The sequence below is a fragment of the Cryptomeria japonica genome, chromosome 8 (assembly GCF_030272615.1).
Source record: "Cryptomeria japonica chromosome 8, Sugi_1.0, whole genome shotgun sequence".
Taxonomy (NCBI): domain Eukaryota; kingdom Viridiplantae; phylum Streptophyta; class Pinopsida; order Cupressales; family Cupressaceae; genus Cryptomeria; species Cryptomeria japonica.
Window position 1 is genome coordinate 583182084 of NC_081412.1, and position 21193 is coordinate 583203276.

Genomic DNA, 21193 nt, shown 5'->3' on the forward strand with positions numbered 1-21193 from the left:
GGGCACATATTTGTTGTTTACTAATATTTTTGTTTTTCACTCCCTCGTATGATAACCCACCAGCATAGTATTGATGCCACATATCCCTAAAGTTTCCTCATTTTGTAATTTGTGTGAAAACGATTGTGGCACCACTAGCTAATGTTTCTAGGCTAGTGGCGAGGGATTTATGATGCTCAAGCTCAGATGTTTTCAATTTATTAATCAGTCTATTTATTTTAGACGTGTTTTTCCCTAACTGATTAATCAATTGCTCTTGTGTTTCAGGTGTACGGTCAAAAGGAGGAACTAGAGGTGTATCTTGTGGGTTTTGTTCGGGGTTTTTAGGAGGTGCATTTTTGTTGTTGTTGTGGATTATCATAATCTAGTTTTTGAAACAAAAAATATAAAAACCTAATCAAAATAAACGAAATTAAATTCAAAATGTAAAACAAATTGAATAAACGAGAAAGAAAGACAAAAATTAAGAAAAACTAACCTTGATCCATAATGTTTGGTGGAGAAATGAGGCAGCCAGTTCGCAGTTTCGTGGAGGAAATAGAGGAAAAAATGTCGTGGTCACGGGAAAATAAGACCCAGTTTTTTTTAAAAAAAACTTTTTTTGACAGGTACCACATATGCAGTTCTTTAGGGATTATGGGTGTGTGCGCACTCACTTTCCTAAGCACTCACTTTCCTAAAGACAACACGTACACACTATCTTTTTTAGGCTCGGGAACAACAGACCTAAGCGCGTACAGGGTGATTTCAAATTTTAGAACCGCGTACACACTGCTTATTTTTTCATGTTTTTTCTTGGGTGGTGTCCACTTTTCTGACCACCATCTTTGTGCACATACCCACTAGTATGTATGAATCATCAATGATAGGCATACCATGGTTTATGTTGATGAAATAAATCTAACTACTTTTTTTGTGAGGCAAAATAGGTGCAATGTTAAGAAATTAGGTGGGCCACCCTCTTCATGATGAAAGAATCCCACGTGAATTGTGAGGATGTTCAATTGTTGTGTAATCATGGGTCACAAGTATTGGTTGTGGTTTTCAGATGTTAACTTCATGATGGATTTGATTGAGGTTTTGTCAAATAGTTTCAAAGTGAAGGGTGTCAAGTTCTTGGTGGAGTTGATCAAGGTTTTGTCAAAGAATCTGAAAGTGAGTATCAAGATGGGCAATCTCTTGCTCAATGATTTCATATAGATGAATGGATCAAAGTGCTTGTAATATCATTTTTTGTTGGATTTGTTGAGGAGTTTGAGTTTTTTCTTCCTCAATGGATTCAATAGTGGGTGAATTTATTCTCAACTTCATCAAAGTAATATCTATTCAATTATTTCTAAATCATAAACATATGGTGTGATATGCAAAGTGTATGAGAGAAAATATGACTATAAACCTCTTTGACATCTTGGTTTGAATGTTTTACTTTTTATTGATTTTAGTTTGTGAATGAGATTTGAAATTCACATGTTTTTTGTTGATATTTGATTGTTGAATGTGCAATTAATTTTAGGATCTTTCTAACTCAAATGTAGAGGTCCTATGAGTCATTTATCTTATTTTTAGTTGGAAATTCTCAAAAATCACAATGTATTTATGAATAAATTAAAATAAATATAATATTAATTATAAATGTTATTAATAAGTAACATTAAGCTAAATGATGAAATTTAAACTAATTTTGATTGTGTGTTTTCTATGCATTTTTTACATGCAAACTAATGAAGTCTAACTAATTCAATTTCTTGGAATAACATGTAGCAAAAAAATTAAATAAATAAATTGCTTAAAGAAACTTTTTTAATCCTTGCAATGAATTCTAAATATTTAAAATAGTAAAACTTTTTTTTTCTTTTTTTTTTAATTAATTGCACTTTGAAGAATTATGAACACAAATATATGAAAGAAAGTAGTGATCAAGCAATTTTAACTCCTTTCTTTTATTTTGCTTCAATTAAAATGTCAATTTTATGAATTGAAATAAAATACACACTTTTTTTTAATTGACAATGCTAGTTTTAAAATTATTTTGTTCCTATTTAACTTGTATTCATTTATTGGATCATTGTCTTGTTTGAGGATAAATTAATTACATTAATTTTGTAAGCTTCTTGTTTTGGGTATTTAAGTGTTGTTGTTTTGATCAATGAAATGATAAAGAAATGAACTAATTCAATCAAATAAATTAAAATTAATCTAAAATTATGTTTTACAAACATGTGTTGTGATTTCAAAGTGATGAGATATGTAATCTAGAACTCTCTATTCTATGAAAATAAATTAATCTAAAACAACTACAAAGGAAATCACACACCTAGATAAATGAAAACCCTACATGTAAAAGTGTGATGCTAAAGGTGTAGTGGTCCTTAGAGACCGTGCTATCAAGTATCTTTTATCCTTTCTAAGATGGACTCTCCATTTTACAGAGACATAGTGAAAAGGACAAAAGACAAAGATCAAAAAAAAAACAAAAAAGAAAGTTGGTGTTGAACATTAAAAAACTTGTAAGTTGTTTTTGCATGTGTTAGATAGGGGTGGACATTGTATAAATCTTGTTACCAACTTGGAAATTTAATATGACTCCTCAACATGAAGAATGAACCTATTGTTGTTCATCAATAGCACAAGACATAAACAATTGTTTATCCAAAAAAGATCATTAAAAGACCCTCAAAAATATTTTCCACAACTATAAATAAAAGGATGATCTATAAATAGTAACAATAATTGAAATTCAATCATGAATTTCTCTAGAGCTTTTGAGCCAAAATTAGTGCAAAAAAACAAGGGCAAAATAATGAATAGGATCATTGATTTTGCTAGGTAATAGAATTCCTAGATAATTATGTATTTAAAAAGGGGAGATCCTATCAATTAACAATAAAAACAAGTTTTTCAAAATCAGCAAAGCACAAACACTTGTAAATGATCAGTAAACATAAAGTAAAAGATCGGGTAGGAGAGTTGGCTTGGGCCATGGGTTTGCTCCTTCCATTGACTTACTACTTCCATTAATGTCATTCAAATCATGCATACCTATCTATTTTTAAATACTTACAAAATTTAATCTTATTTCACTAACATTTTTATTAATATAATATATTTAAAAAAAATATGCATATTATTTTAATAAATTTGTATTTGGCTTTGTTCAATTAAAAAAAACAATAATGTAACTAACTTTACATCTATAATTTGATTTTAAATTAGCCCAAAATAATTGAACTTTAATTTCAAACGCAATGCTCATTTTCATGATAGATTGCAACAGGTGATGCGAGGACATTACATTGAGAAAAAAATCACACAATTTTTCCTTAAAAATCTTGTGTTCTACCACAATGTCGTCGTTAAACCATCATCTTTTCCGTAGATAAACACCATAAACAAATCTCGAATTCCTTTCACTTCTCAATGTTGCAAACTATATCAATTACTCTACTGTTATCAAATCCACTTCTTTGGACAAATTTATAACACGATATATTCGAGAAATTCAAATCTTCAACAGCCTGATTATACCTACGTAACAACATCAAGAATTGAGCTGACGCGCAGACCAGGTCATCAAGAGAACATGATGGACACCCAGATGCATGAAGATACTCAAGAGCATCCCAATTCAATGGAAGATCGAACTCTTCCTCTTCTACATGATTCCAAGATCGATCAAGGTATCAATCTATCCAGAATTCTTACTTGTCTTTGCATTTGGCCTCAGATGCACTGCTTTGTTTTTTTCCATGAAAATGAAGATTATTTTCTTACACCCACAAAGTTTTTTTCTCACTGCATTTGATACCAACTAGTTTTTTTTTTAGAGCCGAATTTCTTATGGTGGCCTCTGCTGACATTTTTGTATGGAGTCTGCCTTAGATATTTGTAACTCAATTGATAAAATTTGAAATGGGTGCAGAGATTCAGGAGGTGAAAGTGAAGAAGAAAGGAGGACGCAAGCACAAAGCAAAATGGCTGAAACGGCCCATGGCATTGTCAGATGTAATTGTAGAGCTGTATGAAACGGATTTACGAGAAAATGCCCTCAGATGCCTTAGTAATCATCTCAACGAGGTTTGTTCAATGTGAGCATGTATTAGTTCCCTTTCTTTGCCTTTGGAAAATACAGAATTAGTATAGGAAATGCCAGAAAATGCATAAACTCTGTACCCAATTGGGTTGAATTAGTATAAAGTACGCCAGGATATGCAGAAACGTTGTACCCAATTGCTTAATGGTCTATACTCAGTGAGGTTGCAGCTCCAATTCCAATATATTGGAATTTTCAAGTCCAAGGTGGAAATGCTGAAGTTCTGTGCAGTCAAAGATTAAAAAAAAAAAAAGGACATACCCAAAACCAGAAAAGACGGCTGCACATAAGTGCTTTGCTTCACCACTATAAAATCCATATCATAGAAATGCTGTTGTCATAATTCAGGATCCTCTTATGGAGTAAGGATTATGAGTTGGTAAGATCTGGGTTCAAAATCTAGCCAATGTTTATTAGGTGACCCAAGTTCAGAAATCAGCTGGGGACATATTCTCTGGCGGGCATATGTGATGCTTGCCCGAGGCCAAGCAATTCTGGTGACCAGAGATTACACCTGTGAGCTGACCATAGGAGGAATCGTCTCAGCTCTGAAAACCTAAAAGCCCGAGACTCTAGCTTCTAGCGTCGCAAGAGGATTTGGTCTCCACAGTTTAGCACTGACTCAAAGGCTCGAGATTAGGATTCAGGGCTGCTTGAAATTTGGGTTTAGGCTTAGGGAACACTCCTTGAATAATTCTTTTATCTTTTATTTGTCCTAGAAAGTAAGCTATTCACAGACTCTGCAAGTGTGTGAAATTGAATTATCGTTGATCTGTTCTGGAGCTACTCTACTGGTGTCCTTGATATGCACCATTTATTTCAAGAATATGTTGATGTGGCTTTTGGTTACCCTGTTTTTACTTATTATGTGGAAGGAGAGACATCCATTACTTTGCCGTCCTTCTGCTGTCGTGAGAAGTCTTTATGAATTATAAGAGACATTTGGAGGAGATCATATTTTTGTCTGTTGCTGTTCCAGTGTAGCTGCGTAGTCATTGTAGCAATACAGTTTAAACTCACACGCATTTCAGATGAAAAACATTTTGACGTAATCTATTATTGTTTACCATAGCGCACAACCATAGTAGCAATAATGCTTAGACAGTTGGATGTTTCAGGGGAAATATATTTAAGCCAAAAACATCATCATATTTAACTGTGGTTACATAGGTATTGTTTCATTGTTATCTGTTTACCGTGGCTGCGTAGGCATTGTATCAATAAATTGACCCTGGGAGGAAAAGGTCTATAAACATTCTTTCCCCAAACCACTATAAACAGCTCTTTTGGCAGTTGTTAGGATGGGAATAAACTTAAATCGCTTTATTAAATTTTGAACTAAACAATGCACCAGTTTCTTAGAGTGAATGGATTTGTAAAGATAGCTGAGCTCATACTACACGTTGCCATCTGCATGATGATGGATCTGTTTTCTCTCTTACTGTTAACATTGTTTTCAACCATATTCTTGTCGATCATTCTCATGCATATCATTCTTTCCCAAAAAGGCATCCTATGTTATACCAAATAACAAGAAACAAAGCATGGCTGAACAGCAGAGTAAAACGGAAAATCTCACCAGGGCAGCACGAAAATCAGCCTACCTTGGTCTATTTGTCAGATTGCATCTTGCCATGGCCAGGGTAGAGCAGAAGGGAAGATGAGACGCAGAGGACAAAGATATGGGAACTATGCAACAGACAGAAATGGGTGAGTGCAGAAGCAGGCAGATAAATATAGTTGAGTCAGCGCACAGCTTAGGACTTAGAAGGAAAACTTAAGAGAACAACTTATAATGTGAGACAATCAGTTGTAGTGATCCATGCATCATGAAGTGCAGACTAGGAAGAGGGAAACAGTTGCTTCCAATAGGGCAGTTCAGATGTAGTTGGAGCTGGCCAAGAGCAAGAACGGAGAAGCAAGACTACAAAAGGAAAGTCAAGAAATGGTTGCATATAGGTAGAAGTGGAAACGAAGATGGGAGTGGATAATCTATGAAAAAGATTCACTCTGAGAACACATTGGTAGAGATAGAGTTGTACCTCTCATAACATGAATTTGATCATGAAGGGGGAACTTCAACATCAACAATATCTCTTGCTCAAGCTCTTCGAGTTTTATCACCACCAGCTCCAATTCATTGCAGTTTTCCCTTATAGAATTCAAGAGATGAAAGTATCTGGAATGAGCAGTACGTCACCTCCTAATTGCCAGTGTGCTATTCACAAAGTTTAACAACATAATCTATGGGTGATAAAATGTAGCAGGCCAATAAAGAGATGTACATGTTATGACTTATGAGGGATGCACTTGTATGCATTTTTAATGTTTGTGACTAGGGAATCCCAAGTGGGGTGGTTGTCCTCCTATACAATCAGTGGGTTTCCTTGTACTCAGGTATTGGATGATCGCTGTTCTTGGGAGATCAAGGAGAGATGCATCCTTGATGTAGGTGATAGATTGCATATTGGTGTTTATCTTGTCATGGAGCTCTTCATTATCATGATAAAGAGTAAATAGGCTAGATAGCATAAGCCCCAGATTTAGAGGTGTATGAATAAAATATCTGAGTAGATTATGAACATCCAGGAGGACCAAGCAGTTTAAAGTAGAAAACCAAGAGAAGCAGAAATAAAACTAAGGCCTGAAACATAGTAAATTGCATATTCAACATTAAATACTTAAGGGGAAGATCATGGTTTCTAGCATGGAAAGGACTATCTTTAGAAACTGGGATGTGCACGTGTACCATGAAGTTATGGTGTCTGAGGATTATGGGCTACAGTATTCCTTCTATCCAGCTGTTAAGCGTTCTAATTCTGACCAGCAGCAACTCCTTCCACTCGTTGTGGATCTCTGCGTTAATCACAAATATGACAGTATGAACGAGAAAGGCCCTTCCAATAAACATTCTATTCTATGTATGATGCGTTCAATTCATCTATCTAACGAGTGTGAGGCCTGGCAAAGCATATGACCTCTCTTAACTTAAGTTTTCAATTTTCTGATCTGTGAATTATTGTCTTGTTTCTCAATACATGACTGAAATAAATTAATCATGTCTAATGGTTTTGATAGCAAATTACACTGTTGGTGAACTGGCTAGAATCACCCAAATTGATCTTCCCACTCAATATTTGAAGGCTGTTTGTTAAAAAAATTTCAAATACCTTCTGCCCTTCTAGAACCACTGGTACCTTAACTAATGGTAGGTTCTAAGGCAGTCTGTTGGCAAAACTGCTCTTCTAAATGTGGTGAGAAGAAAAACTAACAGTTTTTCAGAATGTGGTGGGGAGCATATGAAATTCTGCAAGTCACTCTTTATTTTCTCAATTCTTCTCATATTGACACTATTTACTTCATCTACTATTTGAATGCTAAAGGAAATTACAGGCAGCTAACCCTGTTTATTGGTGTGTCTGGGAGCTTTTTCTACAATTGTTGGCACTCAACATCATGTACATCAAGGTCATCTGTATCTGCCATGTCGTCCTGTGATTACATCAGGAATTATGTATTCTGTTTCTTCTCCTTCGCATCAAATTGTACCTTTAGGGCTTTTTTATCTAATCACGTGCATGTACATCTGAAAACAGTTGTCTTGTTATCAAATAGATGTCCTATGGTGTCCCAACATTTCAGAAACAAGGAATATAAATAAATTGCCATGGAGAAACTGGACATTCTGATTCTGCATCCCTTGAAGATTTTCTTTAACATTTTCTGGTAAATATTTTTCGAATTGTGACAGACATCATCTGAAATTCCATGGATATAAGCCATATACTACATAGGGACTTCATATGATATTTCCATACAAGACAGTTGGATCATTCCAAAATCAACCCCCTCCTCTAAACTATCGCATCTGGAATCAGCAATATTGGTCATGTGAACTCTTGCTTTCATCTCATAACAATCCTCCTGCAAGAATTATTCTGTAATAAAAATTGATTACTGTTCTGGTGATAACAAAACCTAATTAGATGCTTGCTAGTATTTGGAAATCCAAACACCCTATGGAAATCCTTTGGCTCCAATGAAATTGTCACTCTCCACTGTCCTAGTTCAGCATTTGTATTCTGTTACTTAGGTTTGTACTTAACCACAGGAATCTTTATTAAGTGGTTCAATGTGGAATTAGAGATTACAACATTGAGATGTTAAGGATAGAATCCAAATTAGTTTGGTATTCCTCTATGTAATTGTACCGAATTATGCCAACTGGTTGAAACCTTAAAAAGAGATGATAAGGAGCTACTCTCCTGATCACGGAAATTTTATTCCCTCAATTTTCTTCCTATATTCTAATAACCACAGTTGTTAGAAGGAATCACATTGTATAGATCTGCTGTTTACCATAAAACTGAGATTAAGGATACATGCAACATAAATATTTTCTCAACCTTATAAGCTAACTCAACCATGCACATCTAGAAATTAAAACTCTATTTGATCTGTGTATATATAGAAATTAGTTGGGAAAATGAAGCTATTCTTTCAAGGACTCCCTTATTAGCTCTTGGTAGTCCCGTGAATTCCCTGTTTTTATTTTTCCCAGGCTAGTATTATAGAGAAATATATTTTGTATGCTTGAATTTTAACAATGCTTGATATTTTTCAGAGGAGAGAAGAAGAACCTGACAAATACAGCAAGGCAGGTTTCTTCATTTTCCATGCATGCGGTATCATGGCCATTTTGTTACAGGTACCAATCATTCAAAGATTTTTGTAGGAAGGTATGAAAATCATTCCCTTCCTGTATACGAGAACCCCTGATATAAATTTGTTAATCTAGAGGTTGTTATTCACTGGTTTTGTAGGAAGTATTGAGTGCATTTGTCAAAATGAAAGCAGGTGATTTGAACATCAGAGGCTCAAAAAGGCTAGCAAATGTCTTGACATTGTTTCAGGTGACATTTTCTTTCCTTATTCTATACAAACCTTCTATTAATAAAAATATCATTGAAAATGAGTAATTTATTGTTCAAAAGTTTGAGGGAGCAAGAGAGATTGGTTTTGGCTTGCATGCCTATCTCCCTTGCTTTATTTTTTGTCATATTGTTAAGCAATATTGCAGTGAGATTTTTAATTTTTCTTGAATGTATCATGGAAGTTTTTAGGGTTTTTTTCCCATTGGGTGATTACCTCTATTAATGGAAGTGAAGCCTTTCTCTTCAATTGTCAATGTTAAAGTGATAGGAATTGGAAGGAGCGATGACACCTTCAAAGCGACAACCTCACATGTATGTCCCCAAGCTGTTCCACAAGATATGTTTTCTACTAACCCTTCAAATGCTATCCTTCTAGATCCTCAATTTAACAATGCTTGCAAATGGCTCAATTATTTTATTATAATTGGCTACTTTGTTGGCCACCATCTAAAAGCATCCTTTGTAGTTGGTATTGGGAATTGAGCTGGCCATTTCACCCAAAAGATGCATCTATTTAGGAAACTAATAACATCCTAGTTAAGGATCTCACAGGAGGCTGTTAGGCCATGTCACAAATCCCGAGGGGATATACTGGACACTTATCAACAATCTCCCCCTCAGCATTACCCGAGGGGATTTGAACCTGCAACCCTGCTCTGATACCACTTATTGGGAATTGAGCTGGCCGTTTCACCCAAAAGATGCATCTATTTAGGAAACTAATACCATCCCAGTTAAGGATCTCACAGGAGACTATTAGGCCATGTCACAAATGCAGAGGGGATATGCTGGACACTTACCAACAGTTGGGTTAACACTACATAGGTTCTACATGGGTAAAGTAGGATGCCGTCTAGAATTTAACCAAAGGCATTTTTTTTCCATCTTTTTGGAAGCTAACCATGTGGATGCAATCCTCTACCATGCTCCATGCTGTGTTCACAATTCTTGTTATTTTTTTCTCTTTGAGCAAGGGATTTGATGTATCCAACCAACATGCTCTCAAAGTTTCAGTATGGGTTATCTTTTCCTTGTTGGTCATTCCTCAACCATATTGCCTCCTCTCTTGGGATGGTGATCTATGTTGAGTTCAAAAATTTCTATTTATCTCAACCCCACCATCAAGTCCATGTGTAGATAGATGTCTCTCAAGACTTAAAGGAAACTCTTGATGTTCAAATTGTGGCATGCATCATGTGCGACATGTTTTTACAAATTTTCCCTACACCTATTTTTAGTGCCAATCCTTTGACCATAAAATTAAAGACTACCCCTTAGTTACCCACAAGCTTCATCCAGCCTCCAAACCAGTTAATGGTACAAAGAAGAATAAAGTTGGCTAGACCAATATGGGAAACTATAAAAAAATGGTCACGATGGGCCTAATAAAGTTTCTAGTCTGGGAATGGTGAACTCGATAATGGTTTGATGATAAATCCATAGCAATGGGCTCCTCTTAGCCAAAGGCCAATGATAAAGCAACAATATCAATGAGACGTTCTCAACCATAGGCTATTGACAAAGCCAAACAAGTGGTTGTAGCTTAACAAGAGCCCTTCCATCCTTCTACAAATATTTCTCAAAGGTAAACCTTTATACTTTAGAATTCTACTCCCTAAAATGATACTTTATACACAGGGCCAGCACCATAAATATCTCATCATGAACATTGCAGGTCTGAAAATCACCATGTAGACTGTTGTATGTGAAGGATTAAGTCTGATATGACAAGAAGCACTGTTACAGGGTCTGATGTCTATCTGTTGCAGATCAATACAGCCATGGTGAATCATCAAAATCCATGCAAAGTTGACATAAATCACCTCCCCATGACTCCAATCAACATTACACACACCCAACATTCCCTAAAATGGTGTGAAATGGCAACTTATAGGTCGAATATTGACAAAAAATGCTGTTACCGGTTTGCTGTCCTGAAGTTGCTGGTCATAACAGCATATTAAACCCTTCAAAATCTGTTCCAATGAGCATAGAACACATCCAAATGTTTCCTATTTATCTCATACATAGCCATCACCTTTAGAAACCCTTGAACTGATGAGAAAAATGCAGATATTCACTGTCATCCATACCCAGCATTATCCTTAGCGTTGAAACAAGGGCAACTAACTTAAAAATTATAGAAACTCACTTTAGCTTATTTTTTTCATGGCAATTAGCCCCACAAAGATGCATATTTTCATGCTGCTAGCAAATGTGAAGAACGAGACACCATAAAATAGGCACTTAATCCTCTTACCCCAGCCCTCCAGGTTTCTTGTACAGCAGCCAATGGACAAAGCACAGCCCCTCCACATTGATAAATCTTCTTAAAGTAACTTGTACAGCCTACAAACAATGGATTGGTACTACAATAATAGACAATAGCAGATAACAAAACCTTATACTTGCTAAGAGAGGTATGACTAGGGATAGAAATGGATGATATGGCCAGCTTTGTCCTTGTCCCAATCACCCAAAACAAGAAACTCAAACAACTTAGCAATAATCACTGAAATCCACACTCCAAAATGAGCAACATGAAAACACTTATAAAATCTTCATTTTGAAACCCCAAATCTAGAACTTTGTTGAAGTATAATGTGATTCTTGAAAAGAACCACTCCAACTAGCTAGGGATTGTCTTTCAAATCCAAAACTAGGAATCTAATGAGGGTTTTCGCCCTCAAAAGATCATGGAAGAACGTGCAGGTTCAATCCAGCAGCATAAGAGCATAAGAAATTTTCAGTATATCAGCAAATGAGACCCCCAACCTCCTTTTATAGCTTTGGAGGGAAAAACAATTTGGAAAAATATAATTATCCATTTTCCCACCAAAAGATCTTTTTGAATTATAAATTGACCTTTCATGCGCAACTCCCCTTTCACTTTTCCCGAGGAATCCACTTTTGAAGGGGTATAAAGAAACTTTAATACAATATAACACTTCTAAGTAAATAATTTAACATTGAACATTAGAAACTTAAGTGTATATTTTAAACACTCTACTCAAGTTTCAGAAAGCATTGCCAAGGCATCGAAATCCAATTATGATCATGCCATGATGTAACTGAAGTAGTGGTACAATGACAAGTGCTGACTCAAAGACTTACTAAATATAGATGTTCTCTCCAAAAAGTTTGGAGAACACCCCAAGAGCCCAAAAACACTTCTGAAAGTGTCACCACGATCTATAATGCCAATTGTTTTTATGTCACAAATAGAAACCCTAAAATATTAAATTTGCATCCTCCAAGAAGTTTGGTGTTCTCCCTAGCATACCTAGAAGCTTATGAGAAAACTTGAAATTGGCCAAAAGCTTACAAAACAATATTGCTAAAAATGGGGACTTTACATTGATGTGCATGAAGAAGAGCTTCCATGTGCAAATCAATAGAAAGGTATGCACATACTTTTCATCACCTTGTGTGATAGAGATATTCTCCTTTGCCTTCAGCTCATGTCTAAAAGAGGTCACATATCGCAACAATAGTGTGTCTTTGTGTGGGGAAAGTGTTTTTTCCTTTTTAAGTGGTATTTCTTTGGATGCTGACCTATTGTTGAAAATATTCCCCATGTTGTTTGTACACGTAATGCATCATTGGATGAGTAAGTACTTATGTTTTATGGGAACCCTATAGTGGTAAAGTTTATGGTGAAGTCAATCTTCACTACATGGGCAGTATGTGTGACTTGATTCATGAAAGCTAAAAATCTCAATGGTTGTAGATGGGTAATGAATGCAGCTATGGCATGAGGGAGACCAATTCCTTTAGAATTTTTGTTTTTGATAGAGGCAAATATATTAGTTGACAATTTTGTAAAATCATGTACGTATTAGTTTAGCTTTTCTTGTTTTTTCAAGAAGTGTTGTTGCATACTTTGTGTTCTCATTAGCGGAATGCATGAAGGAGGTTTTTTGTTGTTTTCCTCCTAGTGCTTTTGCACATATTGTCCCGTTTTGTGACTTTGTGCCCAAAGGACTATTTAAGCTTCTGGATTCTTCCATGTTTAGCAAGAAAACAACCTACAAAGGTTGCCAAATGTTGACATTTCATACCTCCTTGTAAACAATTGATGATAATCGATCAAAGAAAATCAATGTGGTTAATAATTGCCATTTCGTGCTTCTAGTTTGTGTTCCTATCTTAGCTAGTTAACAAAATTCCAAACACAAAAAATTACCTAAGTTAAAAGAGGAGGCTTTCAATGGTTCCTAATGTGTTGGGAATCTTAGGAACCCTAATGGGTTTGTAGTTTCCGCTCCATCCTTGACACACAATCAAAATCAAGTGAGCAATAGGCAAGGCAGGCGACAAAAGCAGGAAACGGACTATTAGCTCCACCCATGACAAGGCAAAGGAAGTGTCAGAGGTTATGAATGTTTAATACCTCCTTTTTGGTGCTCAAGAAGCAAAACTCCCAACCCCTGACAACAATTAGAAAGTGGATGCAACTAAGGAAGAAAAAAGGTGGCTAAGGAAAGCCAAAAAATTGAAATGGAGAGACCACACACAATAAACCCTAAAGCACATCTTCTCCACCATGACCTCCCCTACAACACCATTAATGTTGTGTCATCCTCCTAGCTACCATATTAGATCCATCGCAGCTACAAAGGGGATCCGATTGTATTTTTTAGCATGTTTTCTTGGGAGAAATTGTGACACACTTTAGCTATTGTTGCAAGATCCTTTTCTGACATTCATTCCTCTAGAATGCGCTTTTGCAATGGATTTCCTTCCACGAATATATCAATGTTAAGACAATCTGAGATGTTAGGATGCTTTGCCCACGCCTTTAGATCGGATTGAGATGGACAAATGTTTTCTTTCCAATGGTTGTGCTCAAGTTTCTAGGGTTTCAACAATGTTCTTAGAATAAAGGCACTTTTTTTGCTCATTGTAAAGGGTTCTTTTTATTTTCTCCATGAGAGCTTTGCATCGCTGCAACTCTACTTTTTAGAACAGACTCCGTGCCTTTTTATCGAGGAAAACTACCATTTTTTACCTCTTCTCACCTCTTATGTTTTGTGTAAAACTCTCTTACCTTCTTGTCTAAATGATTGTTTTGTTGTTCTTTTATGTTTTTATAATATTTTGAACTCGTTTGTAGGTACTAATTGTGGTTAAACCTTCCCTCTTAGCATTTTTCAAACCCCAACGCCTATTCATGCCTCCAAGAGTTGGTATGACAAAGAAATGTGTAGTTCTTTAGGTAGTCTAGTTGATTCTTTGTGTTGTAATGGACAATCTGGAGACACCATTTTAATCTAGGTGCATCACCACCTCTTTCTTTTTCATGCATTCCTTCATACACTTTTCCCAAGTAATCAATAGATTAGGAGTATTTTTTAGGTTTATTTCGTGTTGGGTTGGTCCGATACCCTACATCTAAGCTAGAGAGGAATCCAACCTTCTCTAGAGGCTTGATTTCATCTGAAAGGTCCCACACCTTGAGATCATTCCCATGATTCAATAGAATGATGAACATTAGATTCAGCAGGGTGTGATTCTGATTGACAATAGGTATGTCAATACTCCTTTCCATAATTACAATCTTAAGAAAGGGTATATATGACTTCACCTCATCTTCCCATGGTTCAAAAGTTGAATACTAGGTGGTCTCTTCAATCACCCAAAATTTTTCCAAGCATTTTCAAACAATTTGGAAAGTGGTTGTGGAGCCCTTATTTTCCCATTTTACCTAGTGTTTATTGTATAAGGGCCTTTTGATACATCTTGACTTATCTAATCCAATATGTTCATTTTTTTAGTAGCTATAAACCCTTCATCTTTTTTGGTTTTGTGTTCGTCTATAAAATGCTTTGCAATGCATCCATTATTTTTTCTAGTATTTAAGGCCTAAACCCTTTGCTTGGTACACTGTCATTTTGGTGATGGGGCCAAGTCTTCCAAACTTTTCAAATTAGAAAATCTTCTTTTGTATTTAGGAAGATAGAATTTTTTGCTATTTTTTGCTCATTTTCTTGTGGATACTAAGTTTTTCTACTCACTCCAAATCACTAGTGATCTCTACTATGATCATGTATATTCAAGTTCAGACCAATAAGATGGTGTTGGGGGTCTAAAATCTTCATATCCTACTCAATCATTGGGGAATGGCCCTTGCACGATGGCTAGAGATTTGCTTTCTCTATCACCCTAACAATACAATTACTTTAAATCCTCTTAGTGACACCCACATAGCTAGCAAAGATCCTCTACTCTCCAGCGCCATTGTCAATTACGAAACACTCTAGTTGGGCCCAACTACCACCTTTGTCATCTAGGAGTTGGGGTGGGCGGTTTCCATCTTTGCATCATTCTTCTATGTCTTTTTGACAACATGGATGTGCACCTCTAGAACAAGGGAAATTTTAGTATTTGGCTCTTGATATGTCTTCATTGGGGACTATGTAGAATTAGCTGTAGGGGGGTCTATAGGAAGGAAAATAGCGTTTCTCTTACTGGATGGGAACCCATGGAGGATGGAAAGGATCTGCTAGGCCTAACCGCCACTGACACCGTGGTATAATTGTATCAGTTTCTTCTATTAGATTGGTGACTTGATGGTTATTTCCCTTGTGGGAGCGTGCTCACATTGTTTTTTATGGTTGTGTCAGTTATTTGGGGCCATGTGTAGATTTTTCTCTTGGCTCAGCCAATCTGACTCTAGGGCATGATCATGTGCCACCCATATTCTTTGAGGATTCAGCCTTATGCTTTAACTCTTGGTTTTAATATATGATCTTCTCATTTAAAAAAATGTGTAATATGCACATTAAATTATTTGTCTCTTCTTGATATAGTTTCGCAACCTCCTTGACCTTTCTTTTGTTGCCAAGCATAGACCATTTTTTAAGACACCCAGTGTTTTTTAAGTATGTTGTGTTGGAATCCAAGAACACAGAGAGAGGGGGGGGGGGGGGGCAGTGAATCAGTGTTCTACCGGTATGATCAATTTTAGCCTTATTAAAACATGCATACACCAACCGATATACTGGTACATAAAGAATTGAAAGAAGTAAAGCAACCAATAAGCCAATCACATAAATGAACACCATAACACACAAAATTATACATGGAAAACCTCAAAGAGGAAAAACCACGGTGGGATTTGTGACCCAAAATATCAATTCACTGGCCATATGAAGAGATATTACAAATATGAGGGGCCTGCACTTGCAGGAAGGCTTACAGCCTAGAGCACACTGCTCAATCACAAAGGAGCCTCACTGACTACATATAAATCCAAACTACAATCTGGAGAAGTGTTGAATTGCAAAAGATAGCATCTCCTATGCTAGAATATAGTTCCGGTTAAGCTCTGTCTATTCCAGTCAGAAACCCTAAACCCTTTACCGAAATAACCCTTACATAAATAACCTCACATACATGATCTCTCTGATATATTTCACATCATATCACATCCACATATTCCATAACACCACATAGAATATGTCTCACAAAATGATCTAATCCAACTGACCTATATACCCTATACAATTTATCATGCCTTATGTTGGCTAGATAACATAAATACATGAATATCAAAAACAATTGCCGATGCCGCATCCAAAAGATGTCGGCCTCCAATACCAATAACCATATTCAAATCATGTCAGCCTGCATTGCCGGTAACCAAAAAAACCCTTCCATCCTGTCGGTGCCAGTGAAGTGTCTGTCGGTACACAACTGAACCAAAACATGAAGCCGGAACAAGATACCATGTTGCCATCAATGACAACATAGTGAAACCAACCAATTGAGTGTCAATTGCCAACAATCTCCCCCTTTGGCATTGATGGCAACACTCATGTGAAAAATGATCATGGTTTCATCTGCCGGTTTCATCCTGCCTGCTTCCCCTGAGCTGAATATCCATCAATACAAAATACTCCATACTCCCCCTAATGTATACAACTCCCTCTATTCTTTTTCACATCTATATCACTCCCCCTTTGACATCAATGCCATCAAAATTTCCAAAAAGAATGCCAAAGATCCAAAACCGGGACAAGGAATGAAAGATACTGTACAATGAATATTCCAAAAATATCTTACCGGAGCTTAATATATTTGAAAATATCTAGGTATGCCTTCTCCAAAAGCTCAAGATAAGTATTCCAACTAGATTTGAAAGTGTCTGAAATAGATGCAAATCCATTTAGCATATGTGCAAAGGACTCTTTCTCACTTAGCTCTGTCGGTGTGGGCTTACCAACCATATCCATGCACTCCTTCTTATGTACACTGAGTGAATCCAACCGGGGACTCACCAAACCTCTCAGACTTCTGGCCCTTCTTATGATTTTGTCTTTTTCTTTCTCAAGAGCAGAAATTTGAGCTTCCAAAACCAAAATTTGACCATCATTGGATGTAGTCAATGAGGTCAACCCGTCAAAAGAATTAGCTATACTTGCAATTTTCTCCTGGAATTCCTTAATCTTTTCATTTAAATTAAATGTAAGAGCATCTATGTTACAACATACTCTGTATATATTTGTACATTGCTTCGAAGAATTATCTATCAATTTCAATTTCTCATCAATTTCCTTTCTCTCAGACTCAATCATCTGATCAAATGCAGCTCTTTTAGCTTGTGTGAACCTCTCCAGTGCTTGCCGGATTGAAATCTGCTGCAAGGATTGAAAATTCTTTGAAATGTGCTCAGTAATTGTCTTAAGCTTGTCGGATGGGCTCGCTTCCTTGTCAAACTTGCAATCCGGGACTAGTCTGTGCAAAACAATGATAAACTGATCAATAATCCCTTTATCCATAGATCCCTCCTTCATTAATTTCTGTGTAGCCATCATCATGAGTTCAGTAGGACTCATCTCGGTTATGTTTTTCTTTACAACCTACGAGGTGTCAATTGACAACATGTTGTTCCTGACATTTTGTTATTATGTTCTTTGTTGGATCATCACCTTTCTCGTATTAACTTTCTGCAATTTTTTTCCTGCACATTATGTTGTACTCAGTTTTTGAAAGTTTCAACAAAAAATACAACAATAACTACTTCTTACTGATTGTGGAATATTCTTTTCATCTTGCAAGTATTTGGTTATGAAGTTTATTATCAATTTAAAAGATAAAAATGAAGAGCTCGATTATTTATAATAACATAAAGATTATTGGTTGTGCAATGATAACAGTGTACTGCAGCTAATAAGGAGATCAGAGGCAAGTTTGTGAATGGTAAGGCCATGGTGTCCTGAACAAATGGTGAATTGTTTGTATTTTCCATCATTTAAAAAATCCATGTATTTTAGTAATTTTACAATAAATACAGAGATACATGTATACTTGGATGCCTATCATGGAAATACATGTACTTACATACCTATTATTGAAATACATTTACATAGATACCTATTATGGAAATGCGTATACATAGATACCTTATTTTGAGAAATAGCACAATAATCTGCATTTCTCCATCCTGTTGTTACTTGGAATTAGATTTCCACTAAGATGACTGACATAGGAAAGTTCCTCATTGGAATTAGATTTCCACCAAGATGGCCAACATAGGAAACCTCTGGCTTGCATTAACGTAATTGATCTAAGCTATACTCTGGAAATCGCATTTCTGAATAGATACATGTTTCCCTTGGATCCCAGATTGGAGTCACATCATATCTCAATTTCATTATTTTCTATATTTATTATTAGCAATCTCACTGCTAGCTTGCCCTCCCCATAACAACTGTAGAGAGTCCTTCAATTGAGAAAGCTTGTCAAGTTATATATAATGATTCCATAGTGGTCACCTCTGATTCTTGGCAACTAGGGGCACTCAGTTGAAGAAACAAATAAAAAAAAATATTCTCTTGCATGGCATATGCATCATACCACAAATGTCTATATATTTGTAATTTTTCACTATATTTGATTTAAATTCTAAATGGTGCAGAGAATAGATGCACAATTTACCTCTAGTTCTCAAGCTAATTGTGCATTCCTTTGGTCACACCAGCACATATTCCAAATTACCTGGTGCCCTTCATTTTGTTCGAGAACACAGAGGAATATGTTGAGAGTGTTAGAGCTATTGCTCTTTCGGTCATTGGGATCGCTGTTCAGGTTCAGTTCTCACAAGTTATTTCTTCTACATTTATTCCACAGTGTTATGCTTTGAAATGTTACTAATAATATGAATTATTTGTGTACCACAAAAAAACTGAACATAAAGGCTAGAGAGATGGAAGTTATCAGATGGGCTATCAAAAACAGTATTATGGAAGTCTGTCTATCTGCAATTGATATTGGAAGCGAGCTTTCAAAAGTGGTATGTTCATATCTAAGCCATTTATCATTTGCTTTCTGATTACAATCTTTTCCATGGTTTTCGTCTGTCATACTGAAATGATAATGCAACAATTTTCTGACAGATTGCTATGCACATTATGGAAACAATTTTACAAACCAATTATGGTATTACTTATGTCTGTGAATCAAACACTCCGTTGCTTGATAAACTCTTAAAAATGTGTGAGCAAACTGTAAGTCGATCATCAAGCAGTGCAGTTATAAATGGAATACAAATTATGCTCTGTTGTCAATTTTGCTAAGTTATCCATCTTGTAAGAATTTTTTTTTTGCTTTGCAGGTTTTGGCCCTTGTCAGGGAACAAGATTTTTCTCCGCGTCCTCTATTCCATGTTATCAGATGTTACATTCTGCTTTGCAAAAATCACAGGTAATTTGCTTCTACTTTGGCTATTGGAATCCTTTAGCACCTTTGATTATTTGCTAAAGTTGAAGTTATTTAAAGTTCCACATACTCACTTTAGTCAGTTTGGGACTTCAGTACAGTTTCTTCCTTTCTGTTCCCCAAAATGGATGATTTAGGTACCTGATAAGTGATAACTAAGTACTCATAAACATAAGTTGGGTTTTTACATATCAGGGCTCTGGAATTAATAAAGAAGAATCTGCCAGAACATCTTCTTAATAACACATTTCATGAGATCACTGAGGTAATTCAAAATACAACCCATTGTTTCCAGGTTTAGGAACATACTAATGAAGCTATTAGAGAAATAGAATCTGTAGCACAATGTTTGCATCTGGGTAATAGGAAACGATAATTCCTCCATTTAAAATCTCATAATGTTTGGGGTTTTGATACGATGCTATCACAAAAGCAGAGATGTTTATCTATTTTGTGTCTGGGTGCAGGAGTTTCCTGTCATAAATCAACTGCTGAATCAGTTGCTGCTGAATGTGGGGAAGTTGGAGGACATTCAAGTTATGGTTAAGTCCAAAATAAACTATCAAGATGTTCGGTACAACTCTAAATATACATCACCATCTGAGGTTTTGATTCCCATGAATCCAAGAGACCTGAACAAGGAATATTGGCCCTCATCTGGTTTTTGCCCTTCCATTCCACTCTTCTATGGAAAGGAAAACTGACAAAAACAATTAGAGTGGTGAATATTTTCTGCACTTTTTACTTCTTGCAACCATTGTAAATTACTGTAAATGTTACAAGCATTGTAGAGTTAAATCATTTGCCACTGGTGCTGACTAATGCCAACTGCTCATTGGAATACTAGATTACCATACCTTACAAAGAACTTGTAAATATGACAGTGGCCCTTCAGATGCCAAGCACAACTGTGAACATTGTAACTAATACTCAATTGTCAATATAAACTCACAATGAATTACCGTTATTCTCAAGCCAGTGCGATTAGGAGAAAATATTTTTTAATCCAATTTTTTATGTGTGATTACTGTTGATTGCGTTGACATTACTGTAATTTTTAAACAAATTATTATTATTGTTTTTCCAATATATATGTAGCAAGTAGTTTTAGAAGAGCTAGAAGAGCTGTGGGAGCCTTGGACTAAAAAATACTTGATTTCTGGTGGGCTCGTTAAGAACCTTTCAACTTCACCTGCAGACCAAGGGACCCATTGACAACTTGATTTCTTTTCGTGATAAATTGCAATATATTTTATTAAATATAAACTTGTTGCTTTATGCCTCCTTGGACACCACTAACACAAGTGGGTCTACTACACATTACCACCGGAGTCATTGATGTCTTTTGAGAGAATTGATTATGTAGAGTTTCAGTATGAGAATTGAATGGTCCTATCAATTGATTAAATACATTTGATAATAAACAATTTTTTTAAGAATATGAGTT

At 35.9% G+C, this 21193-nt stretch overlaps 1 protein-coding gene across 2 annotated transcripts; it reads left to right on the forward strand.

The window, feature by feature from the left end:
• The first annotated feature begins 3287 nt into the window (after positions 1–3287).
• LOC131054674 (uncharacterized) lies at positions 3288–20713 on the forward strand. Of its 2 annotated transcripts, XM_057989229.2 has the most exons (11): positions 3289–3677; positions 3920–4074; positions 8715–8798; positions 8914–9003; positions 18186–18228; positions 19010–19116; positions 19226–19321; positions 19425–19535; positions 19643–19731; positions 19942–20011; positions 20214–20713. In XM_057989229.2, exons 1-11 carry the CDS (start codon positions 3581–3583, stop codon positions 20448–20450), a joined length of 1179 nt encoding a protein of 392 aa, XP_057845212.2. In that variant the 5' UTR covers positions 3289–3580; the 3' UTR covers positions 20451–20713. The 2 variants fall into 2 exon arrangements, with proteins under 2 accessions (XP_057845213.2, XP_057845212.2); XM_057989230.2 differs by lacking the exon at positions 19425–19535 and having other exon boundaries at positions 3288–3677.
• The last annotated feature ends 480 nt before the right edge of the window (positions 20714–21193 follow it).

Coding starts and splice junctions, on each gene's coding strand:
- LOC131054674 (XM_057989229.2), top strand. CDS start 3,581: ATGATGGACACCCAGATGCATGAAGATACTCAAGAGCATCCCAATTCA. Junction 8,799..8,913: donor TCATGGCCATTTTGTTACAG/GTACCAATCATT, acceptor CTGGTTTTGTAG/GAAGTATTGAGTGCATTTGT. Junction 19,536..19,642: donor TAAAAATGTGTGAGCAAACT/GTAAGTCGATCA, acceptor TTTGCTTTGCAG/GTTTTGGCCCTTGTCAGGGA.